This window comes from Etheostoma spectabile, unplaced genomic scaffold (genome assembly GCF_008692095.1).
Source record: "Etheostoma spectabile isolate EspeVRDwgs_2016 unplaced genomic scaffold, UIUC_Espe_1.0 scaffold00010665, whole genome shotgun sequence".
In the NCBI taxonomy this organism is placed as follows: Eukaryota; Metazoa; Chordata; class Actinopteri; order Perciformes; family Percidae; genus Etheostoma; species Etheostoma spectabile.
The window spans coordinates 1-13,390 of NW_022603857.1; the positions used below are offsets into that span (position 1 = coordinate 1).

The 13,390-nt window shown below is 42.2% G+C and overlaps 2 protein-coding genes across 2 annotated transcripts; one reads left to right on the forward strand and one right to left on the reverse strand.

Moving 5' to 3' along the window:
* Positions 1 to 70: 70 nt before the first annotated feature.
* Positions 71 to 877, reverse strand: triap1 (TP53 regulated inhibitor of apoptosis 1). The gene is made up of 2 exons (XM_032509012.1): positions 510 to 877; positions 71 to 468 (listed from the first exon to the last, which is right to left on the reverse strand). Exon 1 carries the CDS (start codon positions 746 to 748, stop codon positions 524 to 526), a length of 225 nt encoding a protein of 74 aa, XP_032364903.1. The 5' UTR covers positions 749 to 877; the 3' UTR covers positions 71 to 468; positions 510 to 523.
* A 1,103-nt stretch (positions 878 to 1,980) lies between these two features.
* Positions 1,981 to 13,139, forward strand: LOC116679344 (transcription elongation factor SPT5; the record flags this gene model as incomplete). The annotated part of the gene is made up of 6 exons (XM_032509011.1): positions 1,981 to 2,124; positions 2,330 to 2,433; positions 4,465 to 4,621; positions 5,586 to 5,654; positions 6,446 to 6,451; positions 13,128 to 13,139. Coding segments are annotated over exons 2-6 (328 nt in total), but the record flags the coding sequence as incomplete, so codon positions are not given.
* Between the last annotated feature and the right edge of the window lie 251 nt (positions 13,140 to 13,390).

Here is a 13,390-nt window from a genome sequence, read left to right on the forward strand (position 1 = left end):
ACACAGGCACCACAGCGTCTCTGCTTCTGCGCATGCTCATAAGCAGCAGGTTGAACAAAAAAAACAAAATTTAAAAAAAAAAAAAAAAACACCCGTCCTGGATCAGTTCTGTGTGTATTAACGTGCACTAACGTACACATGTTCTCTTAGTACATCCGGGCTCCAACATCCAGCGTCTCTGCCTCTGCGCATGCTCAGTAGGCCCCGATGGCGTCACTCCTCCGGTAATAGTACAGTATCTGGCTTGGGTCTCCTTCTGCGCATGCTCAGTAGGCCCCGATGGCCGCACTCCCCCGGTAATAGTACAGTATCTGGCTTGGGTCTCCTTCTGCGCATGCTCAGTAGGCCCCGATGGCCGCACTCCCCCGGTAATAGTACAGTATCTGGCTTGGGTCTCCTTCTGCGCATGCTCAGTAGGCCCCGATGGCCGCACTCCCCCGGTGATCTCAGTACAGTCTCTGTCCCGGGTCCCAGGTCCCGGGTCCCAGGTCCCGGGTCCCAGGTCCCAGGTCCCCCCCCCCCATCAGGTCTCTGGCTTGTCCTTGTTGGGGCCCATGAAGTCCACTCCGTCGATCGGGATGTCCTTCTCCCTGATGGCCTTCTGCACGCAGCCCTGGTACTTCCGGAAGGTCTCGGTGCACGGGTCGCCGCTCCGGTCCCCCTTCAGGAACTTCTCGGCGAACCAGCGGTTGAAGCACTGGTCGTACTCCCGCTTCAGGTCGGTGCAGGCCTCCCCGACGCTGTTCATGGCCGACCGGGCAGCTAACGGAGCCACGGAGGGACCTTTTTACCGTCTTTTAATCCACCGGTAACTAACGGCGTCGTCAACACGGAACACTCCCGAGTCTCCTTGAAAACAGCGGCACGTGATTGGCTGCGTCAACGGCCGTCGAACGTAATGACGTCACGACGCGTCAGAGATGCTATCTATGAGAGGGAGCAATCACTCGTCACTTATTTTTCATTTGTACATATTCTTTTGAGTATTTATTCGCTAAATGTGATGTTTTTCAACCATGTTTTTTTTTTTAATTAGTTTATAGTCTAGTTGTTTAATTACAATCCAGCTGAATGTTGAATGTGGCTCTAAAGATGTCCAGACTTGTAAAATAGAATAAATTATATAATAATAAAATAAATTTTTGGTTATTCGAATGATATTTTATTGAAAAATACTTTTTGTATGAATTACAGTTCCTTGTGATAAAAGGAGTTTATTTATAATTTCTTTTTTATCTTCACCCTCTCTATTTCATAGATTCTCAATAAGTACATGATTTAATTATTAATTAATTAATTATTTAAAAAATAAAATTCCCCCAAAAAACATTTTATGAATGTTCGTGTTTGTAATTATTTTAGAAATTATATTTTAGATGTTGAATGTTTCTCCAAGATGTTTTAGATTTTCTTTCAAAATAAAATAATTGTTTTACTATTCGAATGATGTTGATTAAAAAATACTTTTTGTATGGATTATAGTTCCTCGTGAAAAGAAACACATCAAAAATATACGTGCATATTTATTTATTTTATTTATTTTATTTTTTAAGTTAATTTTAGTATTTTTTTGAAGTACAAAAAAAGTTTATTTTGAAACTTTGCAAATTTGCAAATTGGATGAAAACAGAAAACACGAATGCAGAAAAATTAAAAATATTTTTTTAAAACACAATGCATTGACAGAAAAATACTATAACTGTTCAAATATTTTAATGTATTTATTCTGAGTTTTATCCTGTCTTTTTTGTGTCATTTTGTATACTCTGTGTACTGTTTTGTGTGAAAATAATTATGTATAATTATATATACATATATATACATATATATATCATGGCTGAAACATGATTCAATAAAGATTTAAACCCCTGAGGAATCAAGTTTAAAACATCGATAAAAAGCGTCAACTAGTCTTTTATTTTGAAAAACAAAAAGACCCAGAGTGAGACCTCTTTCTCTCATGATACACCCACACCCCCAAAACCCGCGAGAGTTCCCCCAGCTTTTCGAAATCTCGCGGCTCTCCTGGAAGACGTGAGAAACGTTAGACTAATCGAAATAAGGGGATATTTACTTTTATGAATCAACTTGTAACATAACAAGCAGAAGCGGGAGGTGAAACGGGTACGTAGCAACCGCGGAGCTCAATAAGTAACATTTGATTGCCGTTGTTTTGGAGATATTCGTAAAAAATAACGTTAGCATGCTTCGCTAGGCCCGGACTGATTGTAATGGCCCGGATGCTCCGGCGCTGCTAGCTTAGCCGTTAGCGGTCGTCTGTTTTTAACTTTAGCCAAGCGGTTTTTGGGGGTTTTGTGTTTTTCCACAGTGTGCTCCGGGGGATCCAAGATGTCCGACAGCGACGACAGCGACTTCTCCGACAACCAGAGCGAGCGCAGCAGCGATGGCGAGGCCGAGGAAGTGGAGAACGAGGTACATGCTAACCGCTAGCCTAGCGATGCTAAGCGCCCCGGTGCGCACAGGTAAACATGGGGACGAAAAAGTGGCGCGTTAAAGTGGAATAAAGTTCCCAAAAATAAAACCCACAGGTAGATATAAAGGCTGAGGACGTATGCTTTTAGAGAAAGCATGTTCTCTAGCATGTTGTGTACTTTATTGTTACTTTGCAGTGTGTTTATTTGGTCACGGCCAAGTATAATGTAGTTATATATGTAGTATATATACACATATGTACTGCATATATGTAGTACACATATATGCAGTACAGGCCAAACGTTTAGAACCACTTTCTCATTCAGTGCATTCTTTATTTTCATGACTATTTACATTGTAGATTATCACTGAAGGCATCAAAACTGTGGATGAACACATGTGTTCATCCAAACTAATTTAACCATCGTAGAATACACTTCATTCAAAGTCGACAGAAACAAAATATAAAACTATGTAAAAGCCGTTTTGGGTCGTCTTTTCACTTTTCCAACCGTCTCAACTCTAGTCAAGGGTTGAAGTAAAATCATAGTTTACTGATTTACATACATTAAAAACATCTGCGAAATCGCGTTCGCTGAACCCACCAGACTCCATGTAAATAAACAGCAATTTAAGCATCGTAGAGTACACTTCGTTAAAAGTCGACAGAAACAAAATAAAACTTCGAAAAGCCGTGTTGGGTCGTCTTTCCACTTTTCCAACTATCACAACTCTAGTTTTGGTTGAAGTAAACACGTGGTTTACTGATTTACATGTGACGACATGTCTGCTCTACACACGCTAAAAGTGTTGCTTTTTTGAATGGAGTCTGGTGGGTTTAGTGCCAGCGACCTCAGAGCTGTCTCTGGTTAAACAGAAAGGTCTCAAAGAGGTTTTAAAGGTTTATATCTGAAGGGATCCTTTCCATGATGTTGTCAGACACTTAGAATATTAATGTGAGTCTGTCAGCGGCCAAATCACAAGTTTTATGAAGGTAAATACAAGCTTGACGATGGCCCTATTTTATTAACTTCCATGGGAGCTTGTTTCTCTACTGCCAACACACTGGACCAATGTCAGAGATGGTTGTTCCCATCAGTCACTCAGACACAAACACACAGGAACATAGGGTCCAGGTTGGAAAGAGAGATAGTTATCCTTTAAGACGACTTGGTCACCGTCGGTAAAACATGTTGAATAGCGCCAAAAATGTTTTTTTAAGCGCCAAAAATGTCCAAAAAACCTCGTCAGAAAATAGCGAGAAGGTGTCCGAATCAGAATCAGCGTTATTTGCCAGGTTACACATACGAGGAATTTTTCTTTAAAGCATCACTCTGCTTACACATACAAAAATAACCGAAACAAAAACATACACACTAATATATACACAATATATACACACTCTAAACAGAGACAATAGAGAGGCGTGAGTGCAATCAGAATCAGAATCCTAAATACTTTATTGATCCCCGAAGGGAAACTCTGTGTTACCGTTGCTCAGATATTAGAAATATAACAAATATAAATAAAGAAATATAAGGAGTGTGGATATTTACAGTTAAAGGAATATCATGATACAGTATTTACATAAATAACATAATTAAGGTGATTGATATTAAGGTAATGATAATAATAATAATAATATTAATAATAATAATAATAGTAGCAGTGAAGCAATGAAGCAATGAAGAGTTCAATAAAATTGTTTAAATGTGGAGCATAGTGCAAAGGATGCTGGGATAAATAGTATTAAGTTATTATATTACAATATGAACAGTATGGACATTATGGACAGTTATGAAATAGGAAATGAGAATGATGAATGAATAAAAAACATGAGTGAGAAGTGAGAATGGGAATCATGAATAATACTAAATTAACTAAACTAAACTTCTAAGTGGGTGGTAATTATGGCAGCATTTACTTTATGACGATACTTCTACCGGAGTAACATTTGAAATGCAGAACTTTTGGTACCTACTGTAGCACTTTTAAAGTAAAGGGTGCGTTTGTTTTCCGTCTCTTCCCCAGGAGGAGACGGGCAGCCCCGTGGGCAGCGACAAGGTAGCGGAGGAGGAGGGCGAGGACCTGGAGGACGAGGAGGAGTACGACGAAGAGGAGGAGGAGGACGATGAGGACCGGCCCAGGAAGAAGCCCCGGCACGGAGGGTTCATCCTGGACGAAGCCGGTACCAAAACCACGTCCGCGTCCCTCTTTAACCGACGCCCCCGGCCGTCGTTGGGCGTTTAGAGCCCGGCCGATGAAGGAGCTTTAAGGCCGATGAAGGAGCTTTAAGGCCGATGAAGGAGCTTTAAGGCCGATGAAGGAGCTTTAAGGCCGATGAAGGAGCTTTAAGGCTTTAAGGCCGATGAAGGAGCTTTAAGGCCGATGAAGGAGCTTTAAGGCCGATGAAGGAGCTTTAAGATTATATACAAAAAAAAAAAGAAATCCAGAATCTTGTAACAAAACATGAACAGATTTCCCTAACAATAGTTATTTGTTATTTATGAGTTCTCACTGGCATTAAATATAAAAAATGTTTATTATTATCAAAACAGAACATCAAAATATATTAAAGTTCTGATAAATGAAATGTTTTAATTCAGTACAGCATCGTATCGCGATATTTTCAGTGGCAAAACTGCATCAATACACCGACGCCATGTATGGATCTGTTATTATTTATTATACATAGTATATATTATTACATATTAAATACTGCATGTGTTGGCCAGTGTGTCCCGTTCTGCAGCGATAACGTTGAAGATGAACAAACAGAGAAATGTTTCTTTTTAGATGAAACAGATGTTGAGAAGTTTCCTTTTGGGGAAAAATTAGAAGTTGGAAAATATCGCAGAACATTGCAATATGTTTAAAATCGTAATAATATCGTATTGTGGCGTAAGTATTGTGGTGATATTGTATCGGGAGGCGTCTGGTGATTCCCCCCCCCACCACCACCAAAATCCATATTTGGCAATAACAGTGTCCAAGACCGGGACAAGTCCACATACGACCCAAGTCCTTGATCCTGCCAAGCCCTGATCCTGTCCCCCACACACACACACACACACACACACACACCCCCACTGTGTTTCTAACGAGCTTCTGCAGAGCTGTGACACTGGTGTCCTTGTGTCCTCTCTGTGTAGACGTGGACGATGAGTACGAGGACGAAGAGGAGCAGTGGGAGGAAGGAGCGGAGGACATTCTGGAGAAAGGTGAGCAACTCCATTTATTAATTTCATTTATTTATGGCTAGAAATATTGTTATTGCGATATTTCACAACCTTATCGCTCATTTTCCTCATATCCTGCAGCCCTAGTACCCTGTAATTAGATATGTAATATATATATATATATATATATATATAAGGGGGGGGCAGTAGCTCTGTCTGTAGAGAGTTGGGTTGGGATCGCTGGTTCGAGTCCCTGTTCGGACCAAAAGTACGGAGTGTGGACTGGTAGCTGGAGAGGTGCCAGTTCACCTCCTGGGCACTGCCAGGTGCTCTTGAGCAAACACCAAACCCCCCTCAGCTGCTCAGGGCGCTGGTCCAACACTGGCAGACCCCCCCCCCCCCCCCCACACTCTGACATCTCTCCATTAGTGCATGTATAAGACCTGAGCATGTGTATGTGTGTGTAGTTCAGGCCTGTGTGTATAAATACACATGTCTTATTAGATCATGTGTGTTTATACAACACTTATTATTTTTTTCCTTTTGGACATTTTTGTGTTTTGTTTCTGCCTTCTTGCCTAAACTCTAAGTTGTTGTCAATTATCCTCTTCAGGAACTTTAAAATAAAACACATTTATATATAACCCCCCCCCCCACACACACACACACACACTATTAACTAGCGTCACACACTGTCTCTTCTGCCTGTGACGTTGGTTCTGGAGCATCACAGAGAAGCACAGAGCGTGTGTGTGTAGGTTATTCCAACATGTCTGACCTGAACTCTCTCTGTCTCATTGGTGTCCCTCTCTCGCCACGCGTGTCCTCTTCAGCTAACGGTAACTCTCCCCAGACACTACCCCCCCACACTCCACCCCCACACCTCCACCCCCCCACCTCCACCTCATCATGTCAGCACACACTGTATTTGTGAGCACCGAGGGCAAATCCATTATTGGCTCTTTGAACAGCAACAACTCACCAGTTCAACTTTATTATAGTGTCATTTCAAAATAAGAGTTTTCTGGAGACAATGTACAGATAGAGCAGGTCTAGACCTCTCTATAATTTACAGATAGAGCAGGTCTAGACCGCTCTATAATTTACAGATAGAGCAGGTCTAGACCGCTCTATAATTTACAGATAGAGCAGGCTAGACCGCTCTATAATTTACAGATAAGAGCAGGTCTAGACGCTCTATTAATTTACAGATAGAGCAGGTCTAGACCGCTCTATAATTTACAGATAGAGCAGGTCTAGACCGCTCTATAATTTACAGATAGAGCAGGTCTAGACCACTCTATAATTTACAGGTAGAGCAGGTTAGACCGCTCTATAATTACAGGTAGAGAGGTCTAGAACGCTCATAAATTTACTGATAGAGCAGGTCTAGACCTCTCTATAATTTACAGATAGAGCAGGTCTAGACCGCTCTATAATTTACAGATAGAGCAGGTCTAGACCTCTCTATAATTTACAGATAGAGCAGGTCTAGACTGCTCTATAATTTACAGCTAGAGCAGGTCTAGACCTCTCTATAATTTACAGATAGAGCAGGTCTAGACTGCTCCATAATTTACAGATAGAGCAGGTCTAGACCTCTCTATAATTTACAGCTAGAGCAGGTCTAGACCTCTCTATAATTTACAGATAGAGCAGGTCTAGACTGCTCTATAATTTACAGATAGAGCAGGTCTAGACCGCTCTATAATGTACAGATAGAGCAGGTCTAGACCTCTCTATGATTTACAGATAGAGCAGGTCTAGACCACTCTATAATTTACAGATAGAGCAGGTCTAGACCGCTCTATAATTTACAGATAGAGCAGGTCTAGACCTCTCTATGATTTACAGATAGAGCAGGTCTAGACGCTCTATAATTTACAGATAGAGCAGGTCTAGACCGCCTCTATAATTTACAGATAGAGCAGGTCTAGACCTCTCTATGATTTACAGATTAGAGCAGTCTAGACCACTCTATAATTTACAGATTAGAGCAGGTCTAGACCGCTCTATAATTTACAGATAGAGCAGGTCTAGACCGCTCTATAATTTACAGATAGAGCAGGTCTAGACCGCTCTATAATTTACAGATAGAGCAGGTCTAGACCGCTCTATAATTTACAGGTAGAGCAGGTCTAGACCGCTCTATAATTTACAGGTAGAGCAGGTCTAGACCGCTCTATAATTTACAGATAGAGCAGGTCTAGACCTCTCTATAATTTACAGATAGAGCAGGTCTAGACCGCTCTATAATTTACAGATAGAGCAGGTCTAGACCTCTCTATAATTTACAGGTAGAGCAGGTCTAGACCTCTCTATAATTTACAGATAGAGCAGGTCTAGACCACTCTATAATTTACAGCTAGAGCAGGTCTAGACCTCTCTATAATTTACAGATAGAGCAGGTCTAGACCGCTCTATAATTTACAGATAGAGCAGGTCTAGACCGCTCTATAATTTACAGGTAGAGCAGGTCTAGACCTCTCTATAATTTATATATAAAGCAGGTCTAGACCACCATAAATAGTCCCAAATTCCCATCGGAAAAGCCTTCAAAAGGTGGCGAAAACTCTGCCAGTTTGACAATTCATTGAGTACGTTTGTATGTAAAAAAGAAAAAGGAAGAAAAGGTAAAACTTCTCCTTCAGCTTGTGTAACCCTTGTGTCGTCTTCCCGTCAAAATTGAAGTTTGAAGTTTCTTAAGTTTTTGTCCCTTTTTTATTCAACGTTTGTCACTTTTTTTGACGTTTTCAACACTTTGTAACACTAACTTATTAACTCTAGTTTTACAGTTATTTTTGGAATTTATGGTCAATAAAGCTCATTTATAGGAAATTATCCCTAATGTTTGAGTTAGAAAAGCAGAAATTAGGAATTATTGAGACTGAAATTAAAGGAATGGATGTTGATGATAATCACAGACTGGAATATGTCAACTTTTACTCAACACTATTTCAACAACACTTCACTTTGTTTTACAATGCTATAAAATATAATAAGACCCAAAATTAATGAAAGTAGAGATTTGTACTTGGCAAAGAGCGTTGGAATCAATCATGTTATTTTGGGGAATTAAAAAGAACACTGATATAGGACAACGGGTCAATTTGACCCGAGGACAACACGAGGGTTAAATGTGAATATTGTTCTAGTTTCTTCTCTCCTCTGGGACAGGAAACTGAAAATCTTTGAGTTTTGAGGACAAAACGAGACATTTATGAGGACGCCATCTTAGGACTTTGGGGAAAAAAACACTGACCCACATTTTTCATAATTTTCTAACATTTTATAGACCAAACAACCGATTAAATACTGGTTAGTTGCAGCCCTAACCTGCGTAGGATGGAGGTGACTCCACCCTCAGAGAACCAAGTGTGGTCCTTTGCCTGACCCGGCTACCTGCGGGACAGTCGCCATGTTGGGTTTCCCCTCCACTGTTTTGGACTAACGGATGTGGATGAAGCTTTCTGTGTTTCTGTGTGGCACGTTGTAAACGCAAAGCATCCCTGACGATGAAGTACAGTACAAACACAATCCAAAATGGCGTGTCCCGGAAACGGGACTGTCGTCTGCGCGGGCCCAAGAATAATAATAATAATAAAATAATAAAGTTTTCTCATTACAAACAATTACAGAAGATGGAAATCTTTCCAGAAACGTTGTAGCTATCGATGGTTGTTTGTGTGCTAACGTTAGCTTAACACGCCAGTCAACTGACAGCCTTTGTTGTGTTTGATGCTAACTTGTAGCTAAGCTAGCAGTCATTTAAAAAACGTTTTAACGATGTTGTCTGAATGCTAACGTTAGCTTAACACGCCAGTCAACTGGCAGCCTTTGTTGTGTTTGATGCTAACTTGTAGCTAAGCTAGCAGTCATTTAAAAAACGTTTTAACGATGTTGTCTGAATGCTAACGTTAGCTTAACACGCCAGTCAACTGGCAGCCGTTGTTGTGTTTGATGCTAACTTGTAGCTAAGCTAGCAGTCATTTCAAAAACACTGTAGCTATCTATGGTTGTTTGGTTGCTAACGTTAGCTCAAAATGTCATTCAACTGACAGCCTTTGTTGTGTTTGATGCTAACTTGTAGCTAAGCTAGCAGTCATTTAAAAAACGTTTTAACGATGTTGTCTGAATGCTAACGTTAGCTTAACACGCCAGTCAACTGGCAGCTGTTGTTGTGTTTGATGCTAACTTGTAGCTAAGCTAGCAGTGATTTCAAAAACACTGTAGCTATCTATGGTTGTTTGGTTGCTAACGTTAGCTCAAAATGTCATTCAACTGACAGCCTTTGTTGTGTTTGATGCTAACTTGTAGCTAAGCTAGCAGTCATTTAAAAAACGTTTTAACGATGTTGTCTGAATGCTAACGTTAGCTTAACACGCCAGTCAACTGGCAGCCTTTGTTGTGTTTGATGCTAACTTGTAGCTAAGCTAGCAGTCATTTAAAAAACGTTTTAACGATGTTGTCTGAATGCTAACGTTAGCTTAACACGCCAGTCAACTGGCAGCCGTTGTCGTGTTTGATGCTAACTTGTAGCTAAGCTAGCAGTCATTTCAAAAACACTGTAGCTATCTATGGTTGTTTGGTTGCTAACGTTAGCTCAAAATGTCATTCAACTGACAGCCTTTGTTGTGTTTGATGCTAACTTGTAGCTAAGCTAGCAGTCATTTAAAAAACGTTTTAACGATGTTGTCTGAATGCTAACGTTAGCTTAACACGCCAGTCAACTGGCAGCTGTTGTTGTGTTGATGCTAACTGTAGCTAAGCTAGCAGTCATTTCAAAAAACTGTATAGCTATCTATGGTTGTTTGGTTGCTAACGTTAGCTCAAAATGTCATTCAACTGACAGCCTTATTGTGTTTGATGCTAACTTGTAGCTAAGCTAGCAGTCATTTAAAAAACGTTTTAACGATGTTGTCTGAATGCTAACGTTAGCTTAACACACCAGTCAACTGGCAGCCGTTGTTGTGTTTGATGCTAACTTGTAGCTAAGCTAGCAGTGAACCAACTTAGATTAGATTATACTTTATTCATCCCACGACGGGGAAATGTTGTCGTTACAGTAGCAGCATTTTTCAATAACAGCAAAAAACAATAACACACAAACAAGTAAGCACGAAAGAAATACAAAGGCAAGAAATAGACAATGAAAATATGGTAGACTGAGTAAGTAAAATGGCGTCAAACAAAAGGAATTTTAAAGTGCGGTTGCCATGATAAGAGAAACAATATTGCAGTGTAAGTGACGTTAAAAATTAAGTTGAATGTGTAATTAGAGCAAAGAAGCATGAGTCGGCAGCATAATTTAAATTATATTAACCTGAGACCATAAATATTGAAAAGTAAGTACTTGTAATAAAATAATATAAATACCAATATTAAAGATAAACAGAAAGTGTGTGATGTAGATGGGAGAAAAACAGGAACAGAAACTACAACACCATCAGGTAGTGCAGGTGTTGTAGAGTCTGACAGAGACTGGGATGAAGGACCTGCGGTACCTCTCCTTCTTACCCCGGGGGGGTATCAGTCTGCTGCTGAAGGAGCTGTTCAGGGACCCCACAGTGTCATGTAGGGGGGGGTATCAGTCTGCTGCTGAAGGAGCTGCTCGGGACCCACAGTGTCATGTAGGGGGGGGGGTATCAGTCTGCTGCTAATGAGCTGCTCAGGGACCCCACAGTGTCATGTAGGGGGGGGGGGTATCAGTCTGCTGCTGAAGAGCTGCTCAGGGCCCCACAGTGTCATGTAGGAGGGGGTATCAGTCTGCTGCTGAGGAGCTGCTCAGGACCCACAGTGTCATGTAGGAGGGGGTATCAGTCTGCTGCTGAAGGAGCTGCTCAGGGACCCCACAGTGTCATGTAGGGGGGGGTATCAGTCTGCTGCTGAAGGAGCTGCTCAGGGACCCCACAGTGTCATGTAGGGGGGGATCAGTCTGCTGCTGAAGGAGCTGCTCAGGGACCCCACAGTGTCATGTAGGAGGGGGTATCAGTCTGCTGCTGAAGGAGCTGCTCAGGGACCCCACAGTGTCATGTAGGAGGGGGTATCAGTCTGCTGCTGAAGGAGCTGCTCAGGGACCCCACAGTGTCATGTAGGAGGGGGTATCATCTGCTGCTGAAGGAGCTGCTCAGGGACCCACAGTGTCATGTAGGGGGGGTTCAGTCTGCGGCTGAAGGAGCTGCTCAGGGACCCCACAGTGTCATGTAGGGGGGGGGGTATCAGTCTGCTGCTGAAGGAGCTCTCAGGGACCCCACAGTGTCATGTAGGGGGGGGGGGGTATCAGTCTGCTGCTGAAGGAGCTGCTCAGGGACCCCACAGTGTCATGTAGGGGGGGGTATCAGTATAGTCTGCTGCTTAAGGACTGCTCAGGGACCCCACAGTGTCATGTAGGGGGGGGTATCAGTCTGCTGCTGAAGGAGCTGCTCAGGGACCCCACAGTGTCATGTAGGGGGGGGTATCAGTCTGCTGCTGAAGGAGCTGCTCAGGGACCCCACAGTGTCATGTAGGGGGGGGGGGTATCAGTCTGCTGCTGAAGGAGCTGCTCAGGGACCCCACAGTGGGGTTAGGTATTGGTTAAGTAGATCAATTTTTACTGTGTTGACGTTACAGAAGTCTCTCGTTAGCATCTCGTTAGCATCTAGGAGGCTACTTCAGACGTTACAGAAGTCATTCGTTAGCATCTCGGAGGCTACTTCAGATGCTACTTCAGTCTTTCGTTAGCATCTCGTTAGCATCTCGTAGGCTACTTCAGATGCTACTTCAGTCTTTCGTTAGCATCTCGTTAGCATCTCTGAGGCTACTTCAGGCGTTACAGAAGTCCCTCGTTAGCATCTCGTTAGCATCTCATAGGCTACTTCAGACGCTACAGAAGTCCCTTGTTAGCATCTCGTTAGCATCTCGGAGGCTACTTCAGACGCTACTTCAGTCTCTCGTTAGCATCTCGGAGGCTACTTCAGACGCTACTTCAGTCTCTCGTTAGCATCTCGTTAGCATCTCGTTAGCATCCCGGAGGCTACTTGTCGCTAAGTGTCGCTGAGTTTCTGCTGTACTTCTCAAACCGCCGCTGGTCTCATGCTTCTCACAGCCACCGTCCAATTAACCAGTTTGTTTTTCTTTGTTTTTTTCTCCCATCATGCATTGTGTTGTGGCTGCCTGTCTGCTCCTGTGTGCCCCGCCCCGATGAACGCCATCTTCACCTCTTCATCCCCTCCTCTTCCTCTTCTTGGGTGTTCGTTCCAACATCTTCTGCCACCCTTTTCCCTCTTCTCTCTCTTTATGCTTTACCTTTTCTCCCCTTTTCTCCATCCCGCCATTTTCTCCCCTTCCTTTTTTATTCTTCTGTTTCTCCTTCTTATTGGCTCCTGTTCTCCATCTCTTCCTCTCTCCCTTTTTTTTTGTTTTCTCAACTCTCCCTTTCCCTTCTCTGTCTTTCCTCCTTCCCCTACTTTACCTCCTTTTCCTCTTCCCTCTCTTCCTCTCCCTTTTCTCCCTCTCTCATTGGCCGATGCTGAGCAGAAGAGGCTGAAGGTAAGTCTGTTCTTAACTTAACTTTAACATTTTTTAAATATAGAAAAAAAAATACTAATTTGAGTTTCTTTACATTAAGCGCACACGCACGCACGCACACACACATGCACATACACACATGCACATACACCATGCACGTACACACATGCACGTACACACACACAGAGTATGTTTATTCATGGAGGGCCAAGTGAAAGCAAGCTATCATTCAATGACTCCCTATTACATGTCATATACAATTATTTTATATA

Coding starts and splice junctions, on each gene's coding strand:
- triap1 (XM_032509012.1), bottom strand. CDS start 748: ATGAACAGCGTCGGGGAGGCCTGCACCGACCTGAAGCGGGAGTACGAC.